The sequence below is a fragment of the Hydra vulgaris genome, chromosome 03 (assembly GCF_038396675.1).
Source record: "Hydra vulgaris chromosome 03, alternate assembly HydraT2T_AEP".
Lineage (NCBI taxonomy): Eukaryota > Metazoa > Cnidaria > Hydrozoa > Anthoathecata > Hydridae > Hydra > Hydra vulgaris.
The window spans coordinates 70,423,011-70,443,987 of NC_088922.1; the positions used below are offsets into that span (position 1 = coordinate 70,423,011).

The 20,977-nt window shown below is 32.5% G+C and overlaps 2 protein-coding genes across 2 annotated transcripts; both read right to left on the reverse strand.

Annotated features, from left to right (window-relative positions):
- Nucleotides 1-8,611: 8,611 nt before the first annotated feature.
- Nucleotides 8,612-9,271, reverse strand: LOC136078891 (uncharacterized). The gene has a single exon (XM_065794708.1). The coding sequence runs from the start codon at nt 9,269-9,271 to the stop codon at nt 8,612-8,614; it is 660 nt and encodes a 219-aa protein (XP_065650780.1).
- A 1,220-nt stretch (nt 9,272-10,491) lies between these two features.
- On the reverse strand, nt 10,492-11,514 carry LOC136078892 (uncharacterized). The gene has a single exon (XM_065794709.1). The coding sequence runs from the start codon at nt 11,512-11,514 to the stop codon at nt 10,492-10,494; it is 1,023 nt and encodes a 340-aa protein (XP_065650781.1).
- Nucleotides 11,515-20,977: the final 9,463 nt, after the last annotated feature.

Genomic DNA, 20,977 nt, shown 5'->3' on the forward strand with positions numbered 1-20,977 from the left:
AAAACTTGAAAATAATATAAAAAATAATAATGAATCTCAACGAGATTTAATTAATTAATATTTTTTCTGATCCAGATTCGCGATATTATATTTTTGATTATATGATATGAAGTGATATATGCGTGATTTCATATCTCCATGGCGGTCTCTGAAGATCTTCGAAGTGGGGTGCGCACCAACATGATAACATCGTTAGAAAAATTAGTTAAAAACGCATGGAAACCATTCGATCAACCAATAGATTATGATAGTTATGTTGTGCGTTTAGAGCGTAACGCCTGCAATGCTTCGATACGAAGTTTTCGCGTATCATCAGTTAATTCACTCACGCATCATTACCTTAATGCTATAATTGAAATGAATACCGCGATCGAAACACATGTTGGTCCATTTCCGGATGACATATTAGGACTTATGTTTTTGCGAGACAAAATCGAACTCAAAAGTATCATCGAAGCAAGTAAAAAAAATATAACTCCGCGCGACATCATTCGACGAATGTTTGTTCGCACATTGATGAGCGCATTAAATAATATCGATAATAATCATATACTAAATTTAGCGACTCAAATAGAATTATCATGCTTTAATGCGGCGATCCGCATGAGTAAAGAATCCGAAGAACCGCCGCGAAGACAGTGGGATTCCGAAGTATTCATGGATATATATGGTACTCGATGCGGAATGATTAATGGAATGCTCGATCCTGATTCAAGCATAAATCGCTCATACGGTACAAATTTAGCGATGCAACTTTATAATGGTTTGATTAATCCCTATACACTCGGCGATATGACATCAAAAAAATTATGTCCACAAGCGACAGCTATTGAGAGCGCAGAAATTGAAAAACGCGTCGCACAAAAAGTACCGACTAAAGAATCAACACTTTTTCGATGTCCTCACTGTAATGTGCGCCGATGTTCTTATCGCGAAGTTCAACGGCGTAGTCTCGATGAAGCGCCAGATTATTTATGTTTGTGCTTAAGCTGTGATCGTAGATTTATAGGTCGCAGTTAACAGGAACAATTTGTCGTTCTTTCATTTTTTGTTCAAGTTCGATAAAGTCCTCATATTTTTTGCGACAGTATGGACAATTATCGTTTTGTTTTGACCATTCATACATACCAATGCAACCATCATCTGTTCCAACCCAGTGAAAGATATGACCACATGAAAGTATAATACTATTAGCGGAACCGCGTTCTATATCGTCATGGCATAATGGACACATACCCCCAAATACGGGTTGGTTATTTTTGCTATATAAATATTGTCTACCTTCCAGGGTCACGAGTAGTGATTCGATATATTCATCTTTAGTCGGATGTACGATTTGCTCATTATAATATTCGCCATACCATGCGCGACAATTATTATTATCGGGAATCATTGCAGCAGCGGTGGACCACCAATCAAGTTTGATTGGAACTGCATCATATTTAGAAATGGTTGCGGCGCGGTATCGCTCGAGCGTTGGTGACATATCAATTTGACAGTTTGGATTACGCACTAGTGCATCGCAAACAGTAATAACAAACTTTGAGAGTTCTTCATCGTTTAAGCGGAACACATTGCGAAGAATTGCGATATTAATTGATCCATATTTATCAACTACGCGTATATATGAGTTAATTAATTTTTCGAACTTTTGCCGGGGCAAAACTTGGGGGAATGTTGGTTCTTCTGTCGCATAGTTTTTGAATGGTAACCTATTTTTCTCTTCACCCCACGCATGTTGTCGACATAAACTGTGTTTATCGTGCAACTTTGATTGCATCACAATGAATTCATTCTTCCCCGAAGCGAGTTAACGAATATTATATCGTGGTGCGAAGTTGCGGTAGTGCTTAAAGTTAATATTTTCAAAATTAAAGTATGACTCGTAGATGAAGGGGGATATATTATTTGGTAATGTTAGTCCGCCTACCGCAATAAATTTTCGAACGACGATCGGATGTAATGTTATATGAGGTAACTGTAATGGTTGTCTTGCGGCAATAACACCGGTACGCATATATGGTAATACGAGTGCGAACCCGCGCTCAAAATATTTAATTAAATTCGAACTATATCTTTGCGTCGGGCTCAGAGGTATGACAATGTTTGCGCAAAAAGCGTGCGACCATGCGACAATATAATTAAAATGAGTGATGCGACCATCATATGCGACGCAACATGATGGGACATCAAAGCTGCGAAGAACTTCACTTACGCTCGAGAATGCGCTCAACACAATTTGTACTTTACATAAATTTTTTTGTTTCAGATAGCGGTTTCCATGTTGGTCGTGAGTGATGCTCGACACGAATGAAACGAGTCCGGGTGCAAGTATTTCAGTTGTTGTTGCTGCATGTCTATTATTATCATCAATAGGTAGTTTGAATGCGGCGCGGAGTTTGCGAATTAAAGTATTGGTGATCCAAATGCAAGTGCTGCCGCTGTTGGATCGCCCGAAGCAATTAATCCTTCTGAACGATTTATATATGCATCAAGCTTTGAGTTCCCTGATTTAAATTTTTCAATAAATATTCGATCGCCCGCATTGAGCGCATGACCGGGCACATTGATGCGGAGAAATGGACCCGGTGGTGAAACTGAACCATCCGACTCACATGAAACATTATAGAAGCAATCAGGTAAAAATCGGATAGGATTATCCGGATTACGAAACACAAGTGTTATACCATGAAGATCATTTAATGGATCAATAAATGTATATGTGTCCCAACAATTTTTACCCAATGGGATTGCGAGCGTACTATCGTTCAAAGAAAGTTTAAATTCATAATGATGTCGCGAGCCATTGCGATTACTATACGATTGGATACCGGCTTCGCGAATTTGTATTGTGAATCTATTAAAAAATGGAATCTGTGTGATTGGAGTATATGCGGTCATATTCGAAATCAACGTAATCTGATCAATATTTGATGTATAAGGAACATTTGGGAGCTCGGGCATATTAAACGGACTTATCTGAATTTGTATGATATTATTGACTTTATCTGGTACGCCGATGACGTCATCGGAGGTGACACCTTGAATCATAAAATTCCAACGAAATTCGCCGCGCTCAATAGCGGAGTCGCGCATTTTTAAAAACGTATCAAGAATAATATACTGATCACTTATGCCCGATGGTCTCATTGTTGTTGAAATATTCATTTTGTGTTTCAAAATTTCATGAACATCGGTGGGATTCGAATCCCAATCAATATTTTTTTGACGACGTAATGCGCCGCGTTGTAACATTGTTCTTTTTTTATATGGTGGTATTCGATCAATGTTCAAAAAAAATAATTTCAATTATTTATTCTTAAGTAGATATCATCTTCCTTTATGTGATCTATACATCTTTCTTTTTTTCCACCGGGAGAACCATATGATGCGTATTTTATGCAAGTTTCAACTTCACATGCTTGATAAGATCTACTATTTTCGGGTTTACAACCTTTACAATATAATATACGTTTTGTTCCTGGTTCGCAGAAACTTGGGAATTTTTTGTGACACTTTATACATCTTTTGGATTTGATTCTGATAATATGATCTTGTTTGCGATGTTTTGTACATGAGACGACGCCCGAAGGAGATTTAAACCATGGATACTTTTTACAATCTTTTACTGAACATTGTTTTCTCCGTATCAGAACATGATCTACTTCTTTATGTGTGGGACATGTTAACCATGGCCCTTTAACAGTTAAACCGTATATTGCCGGATTAGAACACTTTATACATATATGTTGATTTAAATTTACATAATTTATATTATCATTGCAAGAAGCACAATGAGTTGCAAAACCTATCGTTGGATCGCCAAAGTTTGCTTTTTTTAAACATTTACATATTTGATTTGGTTTGAAAACCATTCCATTTTTTGCATGATTTACACAATTTACTCTAATACCAACGCGCGGGTATGCGTAAAAAGCGATATCACCACAGCTGCAATATCTAATCATTTTTTTGTTGATATTGATTAATTATTGCGTATCAATTTTTAAAAAAAAATTATATATTTACGCATTTACTCGCTTGTAATTTTAATTTTTTATTAATATAAAATTTTCTGTTTATATATGTGTCGCCCTCTATTTGGTGTTTACTACATCTTTTTACTTTACCATTAATAGGACCATATGATGCACAACTTAAACAATCATCTACTTCACATGGTTGATTAGGTTTACTTCCCATGGGTTTACATTTTTTACAATACGATATAAGTTTTGTTATTGGATCGTAGAAATTTGCATATTTTATGCGACATGTTATACATGCTCGCGAATTTTTATATATCATATCATTATCATTTTTATGATGTTTGCAAACAACTGCATCTAGTATATTATTATAATGTGTTCCTTTGTTATTGCAATTATATGCGCATTTTTTATGATATATGTTAGTATTTTTTTTTCTATGTTTCGAACATAATTTTCCTTTACTGGAGGGAGATTTATATAATGGAACACGATCACATCCATCAATTTCGCATTTATTATATTTACTAAAACATGCATTTCCTCTCTATGCTGAGAACATGTTAATCTTGGACCTTTAATAGTAAGACCATAAAATGCAGATTCTTTGCATTTTATGCATTTATATTTATTTAAATTTACATATTTATTATTTTCTTTTTTGTTACAGGTATTGCAATGAGTGGGAATACCTATTGTTGGATCGCCATAAGTTGCTTTATTTTTACACTTGCATCTAAGAAATGGGAAATAAACCATATTAGTTTTAGCATGATCTTTGCATTTTTCTCTGATACCAGTGTGCGGATATGCATAATATGCATCATCATTGCATTCATCGCATTTTTTAATCATTTTTTTATAGGATAATAAAAATTCAAAATTAACAAACACCCCCCCCCCCCCGCATATAATATAAAAAAATTAATTTAATACACCTTATATATATTATTTACATAAGTTTTCCGTTATAATATATATCGGTTTGTATTTTGTGCGAAGAACATCTGCTTCTTTTACCTTTTTCATTTCCATATAGTGCAAGTTGTTTACAATTTTTTTCTATGCATGTATAATAATATAAACAATTTTCATTCGGTCTGCATTTTATATAATATTTTCGAATTCTAGTTCCGGGTTCGCAATAACTCGCATAAACAACTTTACAATTTACACATAATTGATTTTTATATATCGTATCGCACGACTTATTTGCGTGAAATATACACAATTTTTTATCAGTAAAGAGATCATGATGATCTGCACAACGTATTATATATATTATACCATATCTGGCGCGTGAACCGCATATAACACGCGGTACATATACCATTTTATCGTTTGAATGATCCGAACATGCTATTCGTTTACCATCTCTGATATATGCATATTCGGCAATATTATTGCATTTTCGGTATTTAAGCATTTTTAATATTAATGTTATGTGGCATGCGCAATTTATTCAAAAAAATATTAATATTTTACTGAAAATCAAATAAATTATCAAATTTTATATTGTTTAAATCGACACAATCTTCAAGCAAACCGAAATTCACAAAATCATCATCATCAATTTTCGTATCAAAAGTATATTCATTATTATCTATTTTATTCTGTACATGTGATGATAAAACGTAATTGTATTTTCTTGTCATATCGTCGGGCTGTCTATGTTTATAACATCGCAATCTTTTTATATTTCCGTTTTTGCAAACGGGTCCATATTTCGCCATAATATCGCAATTTATAAATTCACATGCATATTGTTTTTTATACTCGGGAGTTTTACATTTACCGCATCGAGTAGAAATATTTGAACCCGGCATCCGATATTTCGGATTTAATATGCCGCATACCAAACATATTTTTTTATTTAAACGCACATCATCTATTCGCTTATGTTTTGTACATACCTTTGAATTATCGTAAGGATTTTCATATGCTGCGGTATAAAAGCAGTTTACATCGAAACTACATTTAGTTTTTATATATATTTTTTTAAATAGTTCATGATCGGGAACATGATTAAGACAATATTCCGTATTATCATATTTATTGCGCAAAATAAATAAAGGAATTGCGTTGCAACCATTATACCAACATATATTATTAACATTTACAAAATTTATTTCTGCATGTTCTTGACATGAAATAGTTGGACCATTTTTATATGGACCAAATAAAGTCGGAATAGCCTTGTGATAATTCAAAATTAAAAAAAATAATAATATAATACAATAATATATTGTATTATATATTTATATATTTATATATTTATATTTTTCATTTAATTTTCCATAATAATAGATTTCTATTTCTTTACGATGATCGTAACATCTTGCTGTTTTATTATTTTCGTCTCCAAAAACCGCGCTATTTGTACATCCTTTAAATTCGCATGAATAATAAGGTAAATATATAATACTCGGTCTACAGTTCGAACAATAAACGCGTATTTTAGAATCCGGCATACAATAATTTGCGCTCACAATATTACATTCAATGCAAATATTATTTCTTTTTAATAAACGGCAAGAACTATTTACACAACTTCGACATAATTTTTTATGCGTGGTCGGGTTGAGAAATTTAGCTATGGAACAGCAATTATCACAAAATATTTTTTGTCTTTTATTTTGAGGTTTTTTAGTTATTGTAACTTTTACATATTCGGGTCTATTATGTGTTTCGCACGCCATATATGGCCCTCTTTTTGTTATTCCATATACCGCGGGTAGTTCGCATTCTTTGCATTTCCATTTATCTATTTTTTTTATGTATTAAAAGGTTTCGATGTTTCTTGCAATGTGTTTCATATTTTATACCATATACAGCTCGTGACTTACATTCATAACATTTAACATATGGTACGTATACCATTTTTTCGTTCGAATGAATTCCACATACAATGCGTTTACCATCGGTAATATAAGCATATTCGGCAATATTATTACATTTTTTACATTTCACCATTGTAAACAATATTTTTATTATAAACATATTCAAATTTGATGCCGCGATCAATACATAGCTAAAAAAATTATAAATTATCATCGTAATAATGTATTTCTTCTGTTCCGATATTATTTCCTATCATCTCTATATATGCGGTAATTCCATCATTATCGTTATTTACATTAATATTAATTTTTTCTACTAATATAATAAAATCTTTTATTTCTATCTTTTCATCAATTGTAGGTTTTTTCCTTTGTCTTAACGGTCTTTTATTTGTTTCAGGATTTATTGCATTATCTGGTGCATGTGATGCACAATATTTTTTCCCTTTTAATATATAATGTCCTGCTATTTTACAAGGTCCAAAATCACATTTATATCTTCTATGGCAATATTTATCTCGTTTTCTTTTATGATAAGATATTTTTTTAGTCCTCAGATTTATTGCACCATCAGGTGCATGATATTTACAATAATGTTTTTTTTCATATTTAAAAGATCCAACATAACTACAATTTAAATAATTACACATATTATTTAAACGAACCATTCCATCATCTTTACAAGATGAACAAAATGATTCTTGTTTATAAGGATAATGATAACTTCCTTTATTTTTTTTACACTTAACACATATGCCCATTTTTAAACTAATACTATCATAATATAAAAATTCAAATTTTTAACTCTTAAATCAAATAAAAAAATAAAATTTATTTGATTTTATCGGCATCGATCAAAAATATATAATTATCTTGTATATAATATATATTATTGTTATTTTTAATCCGATTTATGGCTGTTCTAATATAGGAATTATAATCTATTTCATTTAATTTTATGGCAAATGATTTCTCGTATAGTATGCCATTTTTGGAACTTATCAAAATATTTATATTTTGTATATTTGTATTTATTAAATCGATTGTATGATCTTCACAGTGACGCGGATAATTATCATTATAATCGAAGAATATTTTCGCGATGTTAGTACATCCATTAATTTGACAACAAGGGTCAACTTTAGAAACCATTCCCGGTTTTATATGAATATAACAGCATGTAATATTATCAACCGTATAACCATATATTGGTGTTAAGGCGCAGTATTTACATGTTAATATCTGTTTTTTTACATGGATTCCTTCCTGTTTATGTTTCGAACAATAATCGATTTTTTTCAGTTGAGGATCACCATATTCGGGGAATAAGCCACAATTGTTAATTATACATTTATATATTGATAACGCAAATACACCACTAGTTTTATGCTTATAGCAATGCGTCGCGACAGATTCATTATATGCATTCGAATAAGTCGCAATATTGGTGCATTTATAAACAAGACACATATTGCCGCTCACATCAAAATCGATATTTTCTTTATGAATGACGCAACGAATACCAGGTCTTATAGATTGCGGACCATGCGTTGCAAGATTTCGACAAATGTCGTTCAAACATTTTTGATAAATTCGAGTATCAAATTCGAATATTTTTTTATGATTTATGCAATGCATACCCATTTCCCCTATGGGAGCGAAATATGCCTTTAATAAACAATTTTTATACGAACATATAGTAACTATTGTTTCATTAGGGTTTTTATGTTCTTTGCAATGTTTGACTTTTTTTATTGAAGGTTTTCCATATATTGCGGGTGATCAACAATATTTATTAATATATTTTTTTGTAGTTCTTAAATCGTATTGATTTGGTAATCTGTGAACTTCGCAATGTGTTCGTTCATTTGATGATAAATATCCATACATTGGCGTATTTTTACATTCATCATCAAATATACATTTAGTATTTTTGATAACGATAATTTGGCCAATCAATTTATGGGATATACACCGAAGTTGTAAATGATATGGTTCCATATATCCGTAACATATATTTTTTGAATTACAACCCGGAAATGTACATACACCAGCTTTTCTTAAATTGACTTGATCGATCATTTTATGCTCGAAACAACGTCGGAAATCAGATATCATATCTAATAAAATAATATAATCATATGTTGCTGGGTTCAAACAATTTTTTTCATTACATCTGTATTTTAATACATCAACTTCGTTAAAAGTTGCATGTCGATAACAATGTTGAGCAATTCTTGAAAATATATTGCCATGTGTAGCATAATTTGCACATAATAAACATCTGGTATGATGTTTTTTTATATTTAAAAAATTTGGATTACAAATCTTTCTATCATATGATTTAGCATGATTTTTACACCTTTCTGGTATTTTTTTATATCCGAATATTGCCTTTTTATTACATAATGGTACTGTACAATAAAAATTTTTATTATCCATTTTTCAATGATTGAAACTATCGAAATAATAAATATAATTCAAAATTCGCACCCCTTAACAAAATAATATTCGTCTGTAATTGCAGTGCCGTGTGATAAAAAAATTACGATTTATTATTTACATCATAATTAATTTTTCTATCCTCCATGATAAGTTCTTGTGTTTTTATTTTTTCATCAATTATATGGCGTTTTCGTTGTCTTAAAGGTGTCTTATTATTTGAACGATGTTTTGCACCAAGTGGGGCATGTGTCGCACAATATTTATTTTTATCAATGATATAATTTCCGGTTATTTTACATTTTTTATAATCACACATCCTGCTTGTATGACAATATTTATTTCTTGTTCTTTTATGTAAAGGTTTTAATCCGGTCGTAAGATTTATTCCGTTATCGGGTACATGATTTTTACAATAATATTTATTTTCACACATAAATGCAGCAGTATAATTGCAATTTAAACTATTACATAGTGTTGATCGAATCATTTTATCATCTTTGCAAGAGTAACAAAATAATATTATATCATTGGGATAATGGTAATTACCCTTTTTTAATTTACATTTAACACATATATTCATTTTTTATAATTAATAACATCATATATATAAAATTCATTTTTTACTACTATAAAAAATAAAACTATAACGTTTTATCATCTGAATAAATAAAATTATTTTTTATAAAATATACATTATTTTTTTCGATTCGTTTAACGACGCTATGCATATATTCGTTATACTTTTCACCGCTCAAATTTTTCGCATATGATTCCTCATATAATATCCCCGATTTTGAACTAATTAAAATATTTATACAAGATAAATTTGTATATATCAATTCGATTGTGTGATATTCGCAGTAAAGCGGATTATTATCATTATAATCAAAGAATATCGTTGCATTTTTTGTACATCCTTTGATTTGACATCGAGAATTGACCCTAGAAACCATTCCCGGTTTTATATGGATGCGACAACATGTTATTTTTTCATACCTATAACCGTATAAGGGAGTACTCGCACAATATTGACATGATGATATCTGTGATTTTATATGAAATTTTTCTTGTTTATGGATCGAACAATAAATAATTTTATTTGACTGCGGATCTTTATATTCGGAAATCGCATCGCATTCTTTAACAATACACTTATGTATAGATAATACAAATACACCATTATATTTGTGTTTATAGCAATGTGTCGCTACTGATTTTTAACCGGCAGATGTATATCCCGCGATATTTGTACATTGATTTACAAGACATTTATCACCACTTACATCTACGTCATCTTTTGATTTATGTTCCACGCAATGGATGCCTGGTCGTTTAAAAGGCGGACCATATGTTGCGAGGTTTTGACAATTTTTATCGAAACATTTTTGATATATCCTGGTATCAAATTCGAATATTTTTCTATGAGTCAAACAATGTACACCTGTTTTTCCGATAGGAGCGAAATATGCGATCGATTTGCAATTGATGACTGAACATAAATACATTAAACTTTCACCGTATATTTTATGGATTTCGCAGTGTTTGAGTGCGTTTAATGATGGTTTCCCGTATATTGCGGGAGACAAACAATATTTATATTTACATTTTTTTGTAATTTTTAGATCGTATTGGTCTGGTAATTTATGTTTTTCGCAATGCGTTCGTTCATTTAAGGATGTTAAATATCCATGAGTCGGAATATTTGGGCATACATCATCGAATTCGCATTTAATATTTTTAATTACGATGATTTGACCTATCATTTTATGGGCCGCACATCTGATTTGTAATTTTTGCGGTTCCATATATCCATAGCATGGATTATATACTTTACAATCAGGATACGAACATATATTAATAATTCTTATATTAATTTGATCTTTAATTTTATGCATGAAACATCGCCTAAAATCTGAAATATAACTTAAATGGTTTTCAAAATCATAATTCGCTGGGTATGAACAATTTTCTTCAGTACATCGATATAATGATACGTCGACTTCATTAGCTGATGCATGTTGTTTGCAATGGACTACAGTTCTTGTGATAATATTACCATGTGTAGCATCTTGTGCACATGATACGCATTTAGGTATATATAATATTTTATTCGAATTGATCTGAATACGTTCATCATTGATTTCAATATGATTTTTACATCTTATGGGTTCTTTACCAGGCCCAAATTCTGCTTTTTTATTACATGTTCCTGTCGTACAATAAAAACGTATATTACTCATTTTTTCAATATCTATTGAAATAATAAATATTATTCAAAATTCGTTATGTTTGCTAATCGGACCATTTGTGGTATTATAGTACCATGCATAGTGATCTATATAATATGTATTCTCGTGATCATCATTTATGGATACATTATCGGATGGTCAAAAAATAACGATTATCTTGAAAATTATCATATTTTCAGTCAAAATATCAATGGTTGGAGTGTTACTCATTTGATGTTCTTCGGTCTTCTTGGGGTTTTATTTCCCGATCAACATTTACAGTTTTTATTTGTTGGTATCGGCTGGGAAATTATCGAAACGATGATCGGACTCCTTTTTAATAAACCATACTGGTATGGAAGAGAGAGCGATATAATCGTCGATATATGCGGGTACACTTTAGGGAGCACTTGGGCTTCAAAGTTTTGGCCAAACTAGCACTTGTGCAAGCACTAGTGCAAGCACTAGTGTTCGTGTCGTCCCCACCAAGGAATATTTTCTTCTTCTTCGAGTTCATCGCGAATATATGGGTCAATGTCACATTTGCGAAGAGTTGCATGACTCTCGTTGTTGCGCGATAATGATTGATATGCAATATGATTATCTCCGTCGAGGATTGCACCTGGATAATTCTCATAACTGCAACTATGATTGTCATAGTTGTGACTATGATTGTCATAGTTGTGACTATGATTGTCAAACTTAGGACTTCGACCACCGCAAATTATCCAAACGATGGTGATCAATAACCCGATAATAATAATATTTTTCATCGCGTCTGGGCTCATGATGATGAACATCATGATGAGCACAAAAGTTATAGCGATGAACAATGTTGTCTGCTGTTGCGGTATACGTATCTCCATTATGCTTAAAAGATAAATAATTTTATTACCGCATATATATTATGTTTGCGCTTGCGCACGCGCGCGTGCTCTTGCGGCTTTTCTGCGACGATTACGCGCAGATGGTGTCGCTTTTTCAGAATCACTCGAATCGCTCAAATCAATCAATTCATCCGCTTGTTTACTTCTTTTTTCGAGTTCTTGAAAGTTTGCATCAACTTGACTGAATAAACTTTGAAGTTTTGGATTTGATGAGTGCTGACTCGCAAGTTTGCGATAATGAGAAATAATTCGTCGAAACTGTGCGGTAACTGTCGCTGAAGCGTCTGTGTTTTTCGACACATCAAGCACAAAGTTTTCCATTATGATTGTAGGATTACCGCTAGTTGTGTAATCTTTGTAATATTCGTTAAAGTTGTTCTTCAGTAGATCAACGCTATCAATAATTTTTTGAAAAGCTTGTTCACATCGCGGGATATGTTTTTTAACTTCATCGATGCTATTTATGATGACATCGATGAATTCACTCACATCAACATCGGGCGATGTAACAGCTTCATACACATCATGACCTATGGCATACAACTTGTATAAAACAACTAAAATAAATTCTTTATCGCTCGGCGTGATGCGATCATCAATATACATTTGCTTAAAATTAACCTGTGGAAGATCCGGGAGCGGATCAAGATATAGTCCCGGAATTTTATTTATGAAGCGATCTTTTAATGCATTTTGATCACCTATTGATTTTTTATATGTGATTAGATTTTTGCAAGTAACGATAGCAATATTGAGGACATTACATTTTTTAATTTCGTTAAAAACTGCTCCAAATTGATCAATATATTCGGGCGAATTATTTTCGTCTTCAAGAAAAGTAAAACTTAAACTAAACTGTTGTTTGAGCGCATTAACATATACTTCGAGATGTTGTTTCGCACTTGGGAATAAATTAAGCACGCTCGAGTTGTGAAACATCTGAAGAAGACATATAAATCGGTTCACATGACCTTTTATGTTGAGATATTTAGGATATGTGATCGATAAATTTGCGGAAATTCCATCGGATGTTCCAAGGAGTCCCCCAAACAGATCATTAATATCTTTATTTGCGAGTGTCGCCTTGACGACTTTTGATTTAATTTTTATTCGAGTCATATCACCTATACCCCATAACTACCTAATACTCTAAGGGTGGAATATCTCCCCTTATAGGTAAAAAAAATTTATATGGTTGGTTATTATTTGTGAGTGCGCATATGTTGAAAAAATATTAATCGATGTATGTGATCACGCACATCAATGTTGAAAAATAATTTTTTATTTGTTTGTGATCACGCACATCAATGTTGAAAAATAATTTTTTATTTGTTTGTGATCACGCGCATCACATGTTGAAAAAATAATTAAAAAAAGTTTGTGATCGCACATCATGTGTTGAAAATAATTTTTCTAGTTGTTTGCGATCGTGTGCATCACATGCGGATATATAATTAATAATTATTTGTGATCATGCGTACACAATTTGAAAATTATTTGTGATCATGCGTTGAAAAATAATTAATAATTATTTGCGATCATGCGTTGAAAAATAATTAATAATTATTTGCGACCGCGTGCATCACATGCATAGGCAAATATGTGATATCTTTCATAAAACCTTCGCCTATATATCAGCATAAATGGGGTTCATATACTTTTTCCCGCGTGCGTTAAATAAATGTTCGGTGTATGATCATAAGAGGATATTAAGATATATTTATTAAAAATAATTATTTGTAACCATGCGCATCACACCTTGATTTATAATTAATAATTATTTGTGATCATGCGCATCACATCTTGAAAAATAATTTTTTATTTGTTGGGTCCGAATTATTTATTAATTTTTGAAAAAATGTGGGGGCATTGTTAAAAACTTTGGAACCGCGGGTCCGAATTATTTAATATTTTTGAAAAAATGTGCGGGTCGTACCGGGTACATATATTGGGCATGGTATTGATTAATTATTTTTCTCTAATGTGTGGGTCGCGGACATACCCGTTGGGTGACACAAGATGGGGGTATGTAGGGATGTGAAATTAGGGTGGGCCAAAAACATATAAAGTATATCCGGCTATATTGTTTGGATATGGGAGTATATATTTATATTGATTGGGTTGGTGCATATAGGTCAGAAATAATTATAAAAAAATAAACAATATTGATATATATGCGTCATAATAACATGTCACCCAGAAAACAAACACACAAACTATATTGGATCAGTGCTTCAATGGCCAGCTGTACCGTTAGAAACATCTTCAAAATCAGAGATCGCATGACCAATATAATATGATTAGGCAATGCTCATTACATACTGATATATAAATAATAAAAGTTTGTGATCACGCGCATCACATGTTGAAAAAATAATTAATCGATGTATGTGATCACACGCATCAATATTAAAATATAATTTTTTATTTATTTGTGATCACGCGCATCACATGTTGAAATATAATTTTTTATTTATTTGTGATCACGCGCATCACATGTTGAAATATAATTTTTTATTTATTTGTGATCACGCGCATCACATGTTGAAATATAATTTTTTATTTAATTGTGATCACGCGCATCACATGTTGAAATATAATTTTTTATTTATTTGTGATCACGCGCATCACATGTTGAAATATAATTTTTTATTTATTTGTGATCACGCGCATCACATGTTGAAATATAATTTTTTATTTATTTGTGATCACGCGCATCACATGTTGAAATATAATTTTTTATTTATTTGTGATCACGCGCATCACACGCGGATATATAATTAATAAAAGTTTGTGATCACGCGCATCACGTATTGAAAAATAATTAATCGATGTTTGTGATCACGCGCATCACATGTTAAAAAATAATTAATCGATGTATGTGATCACGCGCATCACATGTTGATATATAAAAGTTTGTGATTGTGCGCATCACACGCGGATATATAATTAATAAAAGTTAGTGATCGCACGCATCAATTGATTTAAAATTATTTGTCTGCGATCATGCGCATCACATGAGAAACTATCAGTGATGCATGTGATAATGGTTTATTAATATTATTTATATCACAATTTGTTTCATAATCAAGTAAGATTATATTTTTACCATCTCGAACCATTTTAACTAAATTTGTTACTTCATCCAATAGATACGTTGTCAAAACAAACTCATACATCGGTATATATATGAGTTTGCGAGCATCCACATACGGAAGTAAACGTTGATCATATCTATGTCCGAGTACATTATATTTTTGTGGTCGCTTTAATCGCTTCATATCGGTTATTGTTAATTTTGATAAATCAAAACCTTTACCGTTATCAAGTACTTTAAGGCCTTGCCACGCACCTTCAACGGATTCGGTCTTAAGATTTGCAGAACCTGGTACTGGAATATTTCCATGTGGATAAAATGGTGAAAATTTTATATAAATCGGGTCATCACTTTTGCTCGTCACATCAATATATTTTTGATCGCGCCGGGTTCGTCGTTTATCATGAACCCTGATCGACATTGTTTTTTTATTTTAAAAAAATATTCAAATATGGATGTGGTGCAAATTATATAGCAGGGTTCATTATATCCCGCTGTAAAGAATCAAAAACTGTTAAAATATGTTTAATCGCGCGAAGAAGAATTTGTGTTACATCCTCAGTGTGACGTATTGTAAGATTCATTTGTTTTTCATGCGAACTTATGATGTATGATATGTTTGATATATCAGGCGTAAGTTCATACACAGTGCGCTGAATTAGTTCCCCAGTAGTATATGTTTCGCGCGGAACAATTAAAATTCCTTCAGTGAGACCGGCTTCAAGCTTGATGACGGTATATTGTATTCCGCGATGTGAACTTGTTTCGTCGTGACGCTCAATTGCGGTCTTAATAAGTTGAAGTCGTTCTTTAATATTTACACATACATCGGAAAGAACGATTCGAACGTCGAACATATTTGTTGTTGTCGCAAATATCGTTGCTGTTATATGTGATGCCGCGGGTTAGCAACAAGACTTGATATTTTATATCCACTTTGATCTGCAGCGATACCTTTTTCGTCGCGCATTTCTTCATCGGTATATTGCTCAATGTCGAGATGAGTATAACCGCTTTGGCCAGAAGGTACATACTTATAACTATTACTTCCGTAGCCCGGTGAAATATATATTCCATCAATAACAATACGTTTTCCTGGCTGTAAAAACGCAATATCGGCGGTCGGATTAAAAAGCGGTTCTGGCATTGTTCCTGCTGAAATTTCAAGATCACCCGAATATACTGTGAGTGGACTTGCTGTATTGTTTGTCACATCGAGTTTTAACCGAAGATTTGATACAATATCTGCGGGTATTTGCGAAGGAAGTGCCATTCCTGAAATTCTTTCATTCACAAATTGCGGTAACATAAAACAATCAGTTGTTAATTCAGTATTTAAACCGTCTGGGGGAACTTGAAGTGCATATCCGAATGACTCAGTCGTAAGAACGCGACGAAATGCATTCACATATACGGTCAGAACATCTTTGAACTCGACAGAAACTTCTGTGGGCGCAAGTGGCATACGATCAATATTTAAAAATTTTCGAATTTCGGGCGCATTTGTTTCGTCGAGTGTATGTCGGAAAAACGTTAGTCGAACAACAGACATGATGTTTATAAATGTAATATACATGTATTTTTCGCAATTCAAAAATATTCAAAATATAAGGATAGGAACAATGTCGAACCAACGTAGACCTATTATCGGCGTTCGTGGAATTCCATCCGGCCCAAAAGTTGATTTATCAAAGATCAAAGTAGGTACACATCGACACCAACTGTATGTAAAAGTAGTCTCAAATGATGATAAAGATTATAAGAGTCATAATATCACGATCGAAATATTAAAATTTATTCATGATCGACTTCCCCTGTTTAAGCAAATGGGGATCAATATCAAAATTAATAAAATTCGAAGTCGAGACCTCCAAGATCCGAGACTCATCAGCGCAATGAAAAAAAATAATATAACACGATTACCCGCAATAAAAACGGCGAATAATATATATATCGGCCGCGGAAAAATTATTGATCTTTATGATCGAAACATCAAAGAATTTGAAGCAATTAATGCCCGAGGTATACGCCCCATAGAAGGAATTACCGAAGAAGATGATCTTGAAAGATTTTACAAAACCGAAATGTCATTTGATCGCGCAGAAAAAGATACCGAAGAGGAAGAAGAAATAGGCGAAAATACAAATATGCTTGATGCTTATCGCAGTATGATGGATCGTCGCAATAATAGTGCGCGTCCCGACAATGTTGAAACAAAGAATTCAAATATTGTCAATAAAAAATCATCACATGAAGAAGAAGATGAAATTCGAAAAACGATAGATAGACTTGCTCGCGACATCGATGATGAAATGGTTATCACCGGTGAAAATTCTGAAGATTATGAGGACGATAACTCGAGCAAATACGACGATTACATGTTAAGCAAATATTATTCGAATATGCAATCGACCGATGACTTATAATTTATCGATTTTTGTAATAAAGATATTCGATATAATCGTCAAGTAAGTTGACAACGATATCAAAATATTCTTTCTTTTCATTCCGACTTAATTTTCGAGCAGATTCTTTTATTTTTTGTATTATATACGATATTATTTGTATTTTATCATCATCGTCGATTGACCTGAGTTCAGCATCAAAAGTATTATCTACGAAAAACGATTCCAGGGATTGCTCTGTTTCGATGATAAATTTGTTCGCGATATTTATATAAATATGCACCAACCGTTTCTATTGTTTGGATGGGAGTATAATCAATAATAGTCTTGATGCGCATATATGCGCGAAAAATTGTTGCATCATCGGGATGACGTCGCGTCAAATCCTGTATAAGAGCGATCAATGCATTATTAAAATTTTCAACATATTGTATTGCGCGTCTAGAAGAGTCCATGACGGATATGATGTGAATATAAATATCTCCAATTTTTCGGGTCGTGAGTCTGCAAGATTATAAAAAAAATTAACGAGTGATGCGACATTTATCGATCGTCGAATCATTCCTTTTTTGTGTTCTATTATTTTTTTCAGACATGTTAACCATTGTACATTTAGTAATAAATTGATTATTTAGTATTGATATACCAGCGCGATATGTTAATGCAATAATTGGATTATTTTTTGCATCTCTTCGATCAAGTTTTAAAATATCAATCAATTCATATCTGAAGTTTCGTAATGCAATTAATGCACTCGTATCATTATCGTATTTTTTAACAATATTATCCGCAATAAGGCCCGAAATTACCGGATTCCATTGGACCTCACTCAAATTATCAATTTTTAAAGTTTCGCGAATTAATTGTCTCGTTGATTCGGATAATCTTTTAAACACTCCAGTATATCTAGGTCTACCCATTGGTCGAATTTCAAATAATAGATTTGCTATATCTGGACCAAATTTTTTTTTGATCGATCTTTTATACCTACTACGATTACTGTTATTATTAATTTTAGCTAAATATTCTTTAAGTTCTGGATTATCTTTTATTATCTGTTTTACATCATCAACTGTTGATTTTCCAGGAATTAGGAATCGATGGATTTTATACATTTTCAATAACTTCGGTAACGGATAATATGAGGGATTTGGTATCAACTATTTAATTTTTTTCAATTTTGCGATAATATCATAAATGATAAAATTATTTTTTAACTGTGGGTGCGCATATATCATAAAAAAATAAATTTTTAACTGTGGGTGTGCGGACGATATCATTAATATATTATACCAACGAATCGACCATCGTCAAATTTTGCAATCGCATCCATAACTAAAAATACACACATATCAACACTTCCAGTTCCTGCTGTTCTTGTTAAGGTTAGAAGTATACCATCTCCATTATATCCGAGCGCTAATCCGCTACCATGAAGATGTTGATCAGAAGTAGATCTAAAATCAATTGCGAGGTATTGCTGTGTACCTAGAAACCAGTTATTAATTGTGGCGGGCTGGAAGCCATTATCTGCGTTAACAATATTTGTTTCGGTTGTGTCAAGTCTATTAGTACCTGCGAGACAACGGTAACTTTCTTCATATAGGTGATATGGCGAAGCACCGTTGGAGTATAATCTATTTGGAACTCCGTTAATCGATACGTCAAGTTTTGTTATATTCATTACCGGTAATGTTTTTTCTGGTTGACGCGCAAATAATACCGAACTGGGACATGTTATGAGAACATATTTCAAACTTACGCATGCAACATTGATACCGATGGTCCAAACAGTTTGTGTAGAATCAAGTTATTATCTTTGATGACGAACAATTCGCTCAAAAGCTAATGCAAATCGACCGACTGATGATAATGCAATTGAGTTTGCAAGATCTGCAGCGAGTACGGTCTCATATTGTAATGCAATATTAGTCAATGAATAATTAACAGCTGCTCCGGTGTCGGTTGATATGATAACTTGATTACGATCAGCCCATGTTATCTCATATTCTAACTGATCACCAAATGAGCTAGGGTGGTATGGACCCTTGGATGTTAATAATTCGAAATCAAGTGGTGACATATACTTGGATGGATTGCGACCGAATACGAGACTAAGTGCAGCATTTGCTCCAGTAATTACTTCAGTACTTGATCCTGATCGCAATAGTGTTAGATTTCCTGGGTCTGCTTGATCATCACATCCTTGAAATAATCTATCAAAGTTTGCTCTTTGTGATGTTGGAAGAAACATATCCCGTACGGCCCAATAATCACCATATGATGAAATTGATTGTACTTCTTGACCTCGCATTTTGATTGATAATTTTTCAATGATTGCGCGTCCAAGATTTGCGACAAATCGAGCGGTTAAGTCTGTACCATGGATCAATGTTACATCATATGATAGACGTACTGTTCCAGGTACAACAACTCGATTGCGATCAAGTGATGGAAATCGAAATAATAGTGTTTGACCACTAGGTGTAGCTATAGAACTCGGATTAAGAGAAACTGTTATAATTTGCCTTTCTCCTTTGAACCCATGTCGCGTTACTAATTCACGAGCAGGGTTTAATGTTGTACCATATGTTGATGTGAGTGAACTCGCCATTCTCGTCATAAATATTGAATATGGGATTTTTAATATCTAATTTATTATTGCTGGTTTTATACCGATATTTATACAAAATTTAGTAAAAACGTATCATCGTATCCCACATCCAGACAAAGAATTTTGCGTCGTTCGCAATGCATTTCTCTATGAACAAAAATAAATTAGGATTATCCGGATAATTTCAGAATTTTGCAATTGTGCTCGATAAATATTTTCTCGAAAATAATAAAAAGTACGTTCACAATATTGAGTCATGTATATGAACCGATTAAAAATAATGGACATCGAATTATGTTCACGCGATGTTTCCGATTCTCTGGTATTCACATCTAGATTACTTGACGACCCAAATACTAAAACACAAAAAGCGATAATATCGTCAATAAATGTAGCATTAAAATATATTGATATCGAATATGTTTGGAAAAAAAGAAATAAATGGGACATCAGTTATTCGATTGGGGTATAA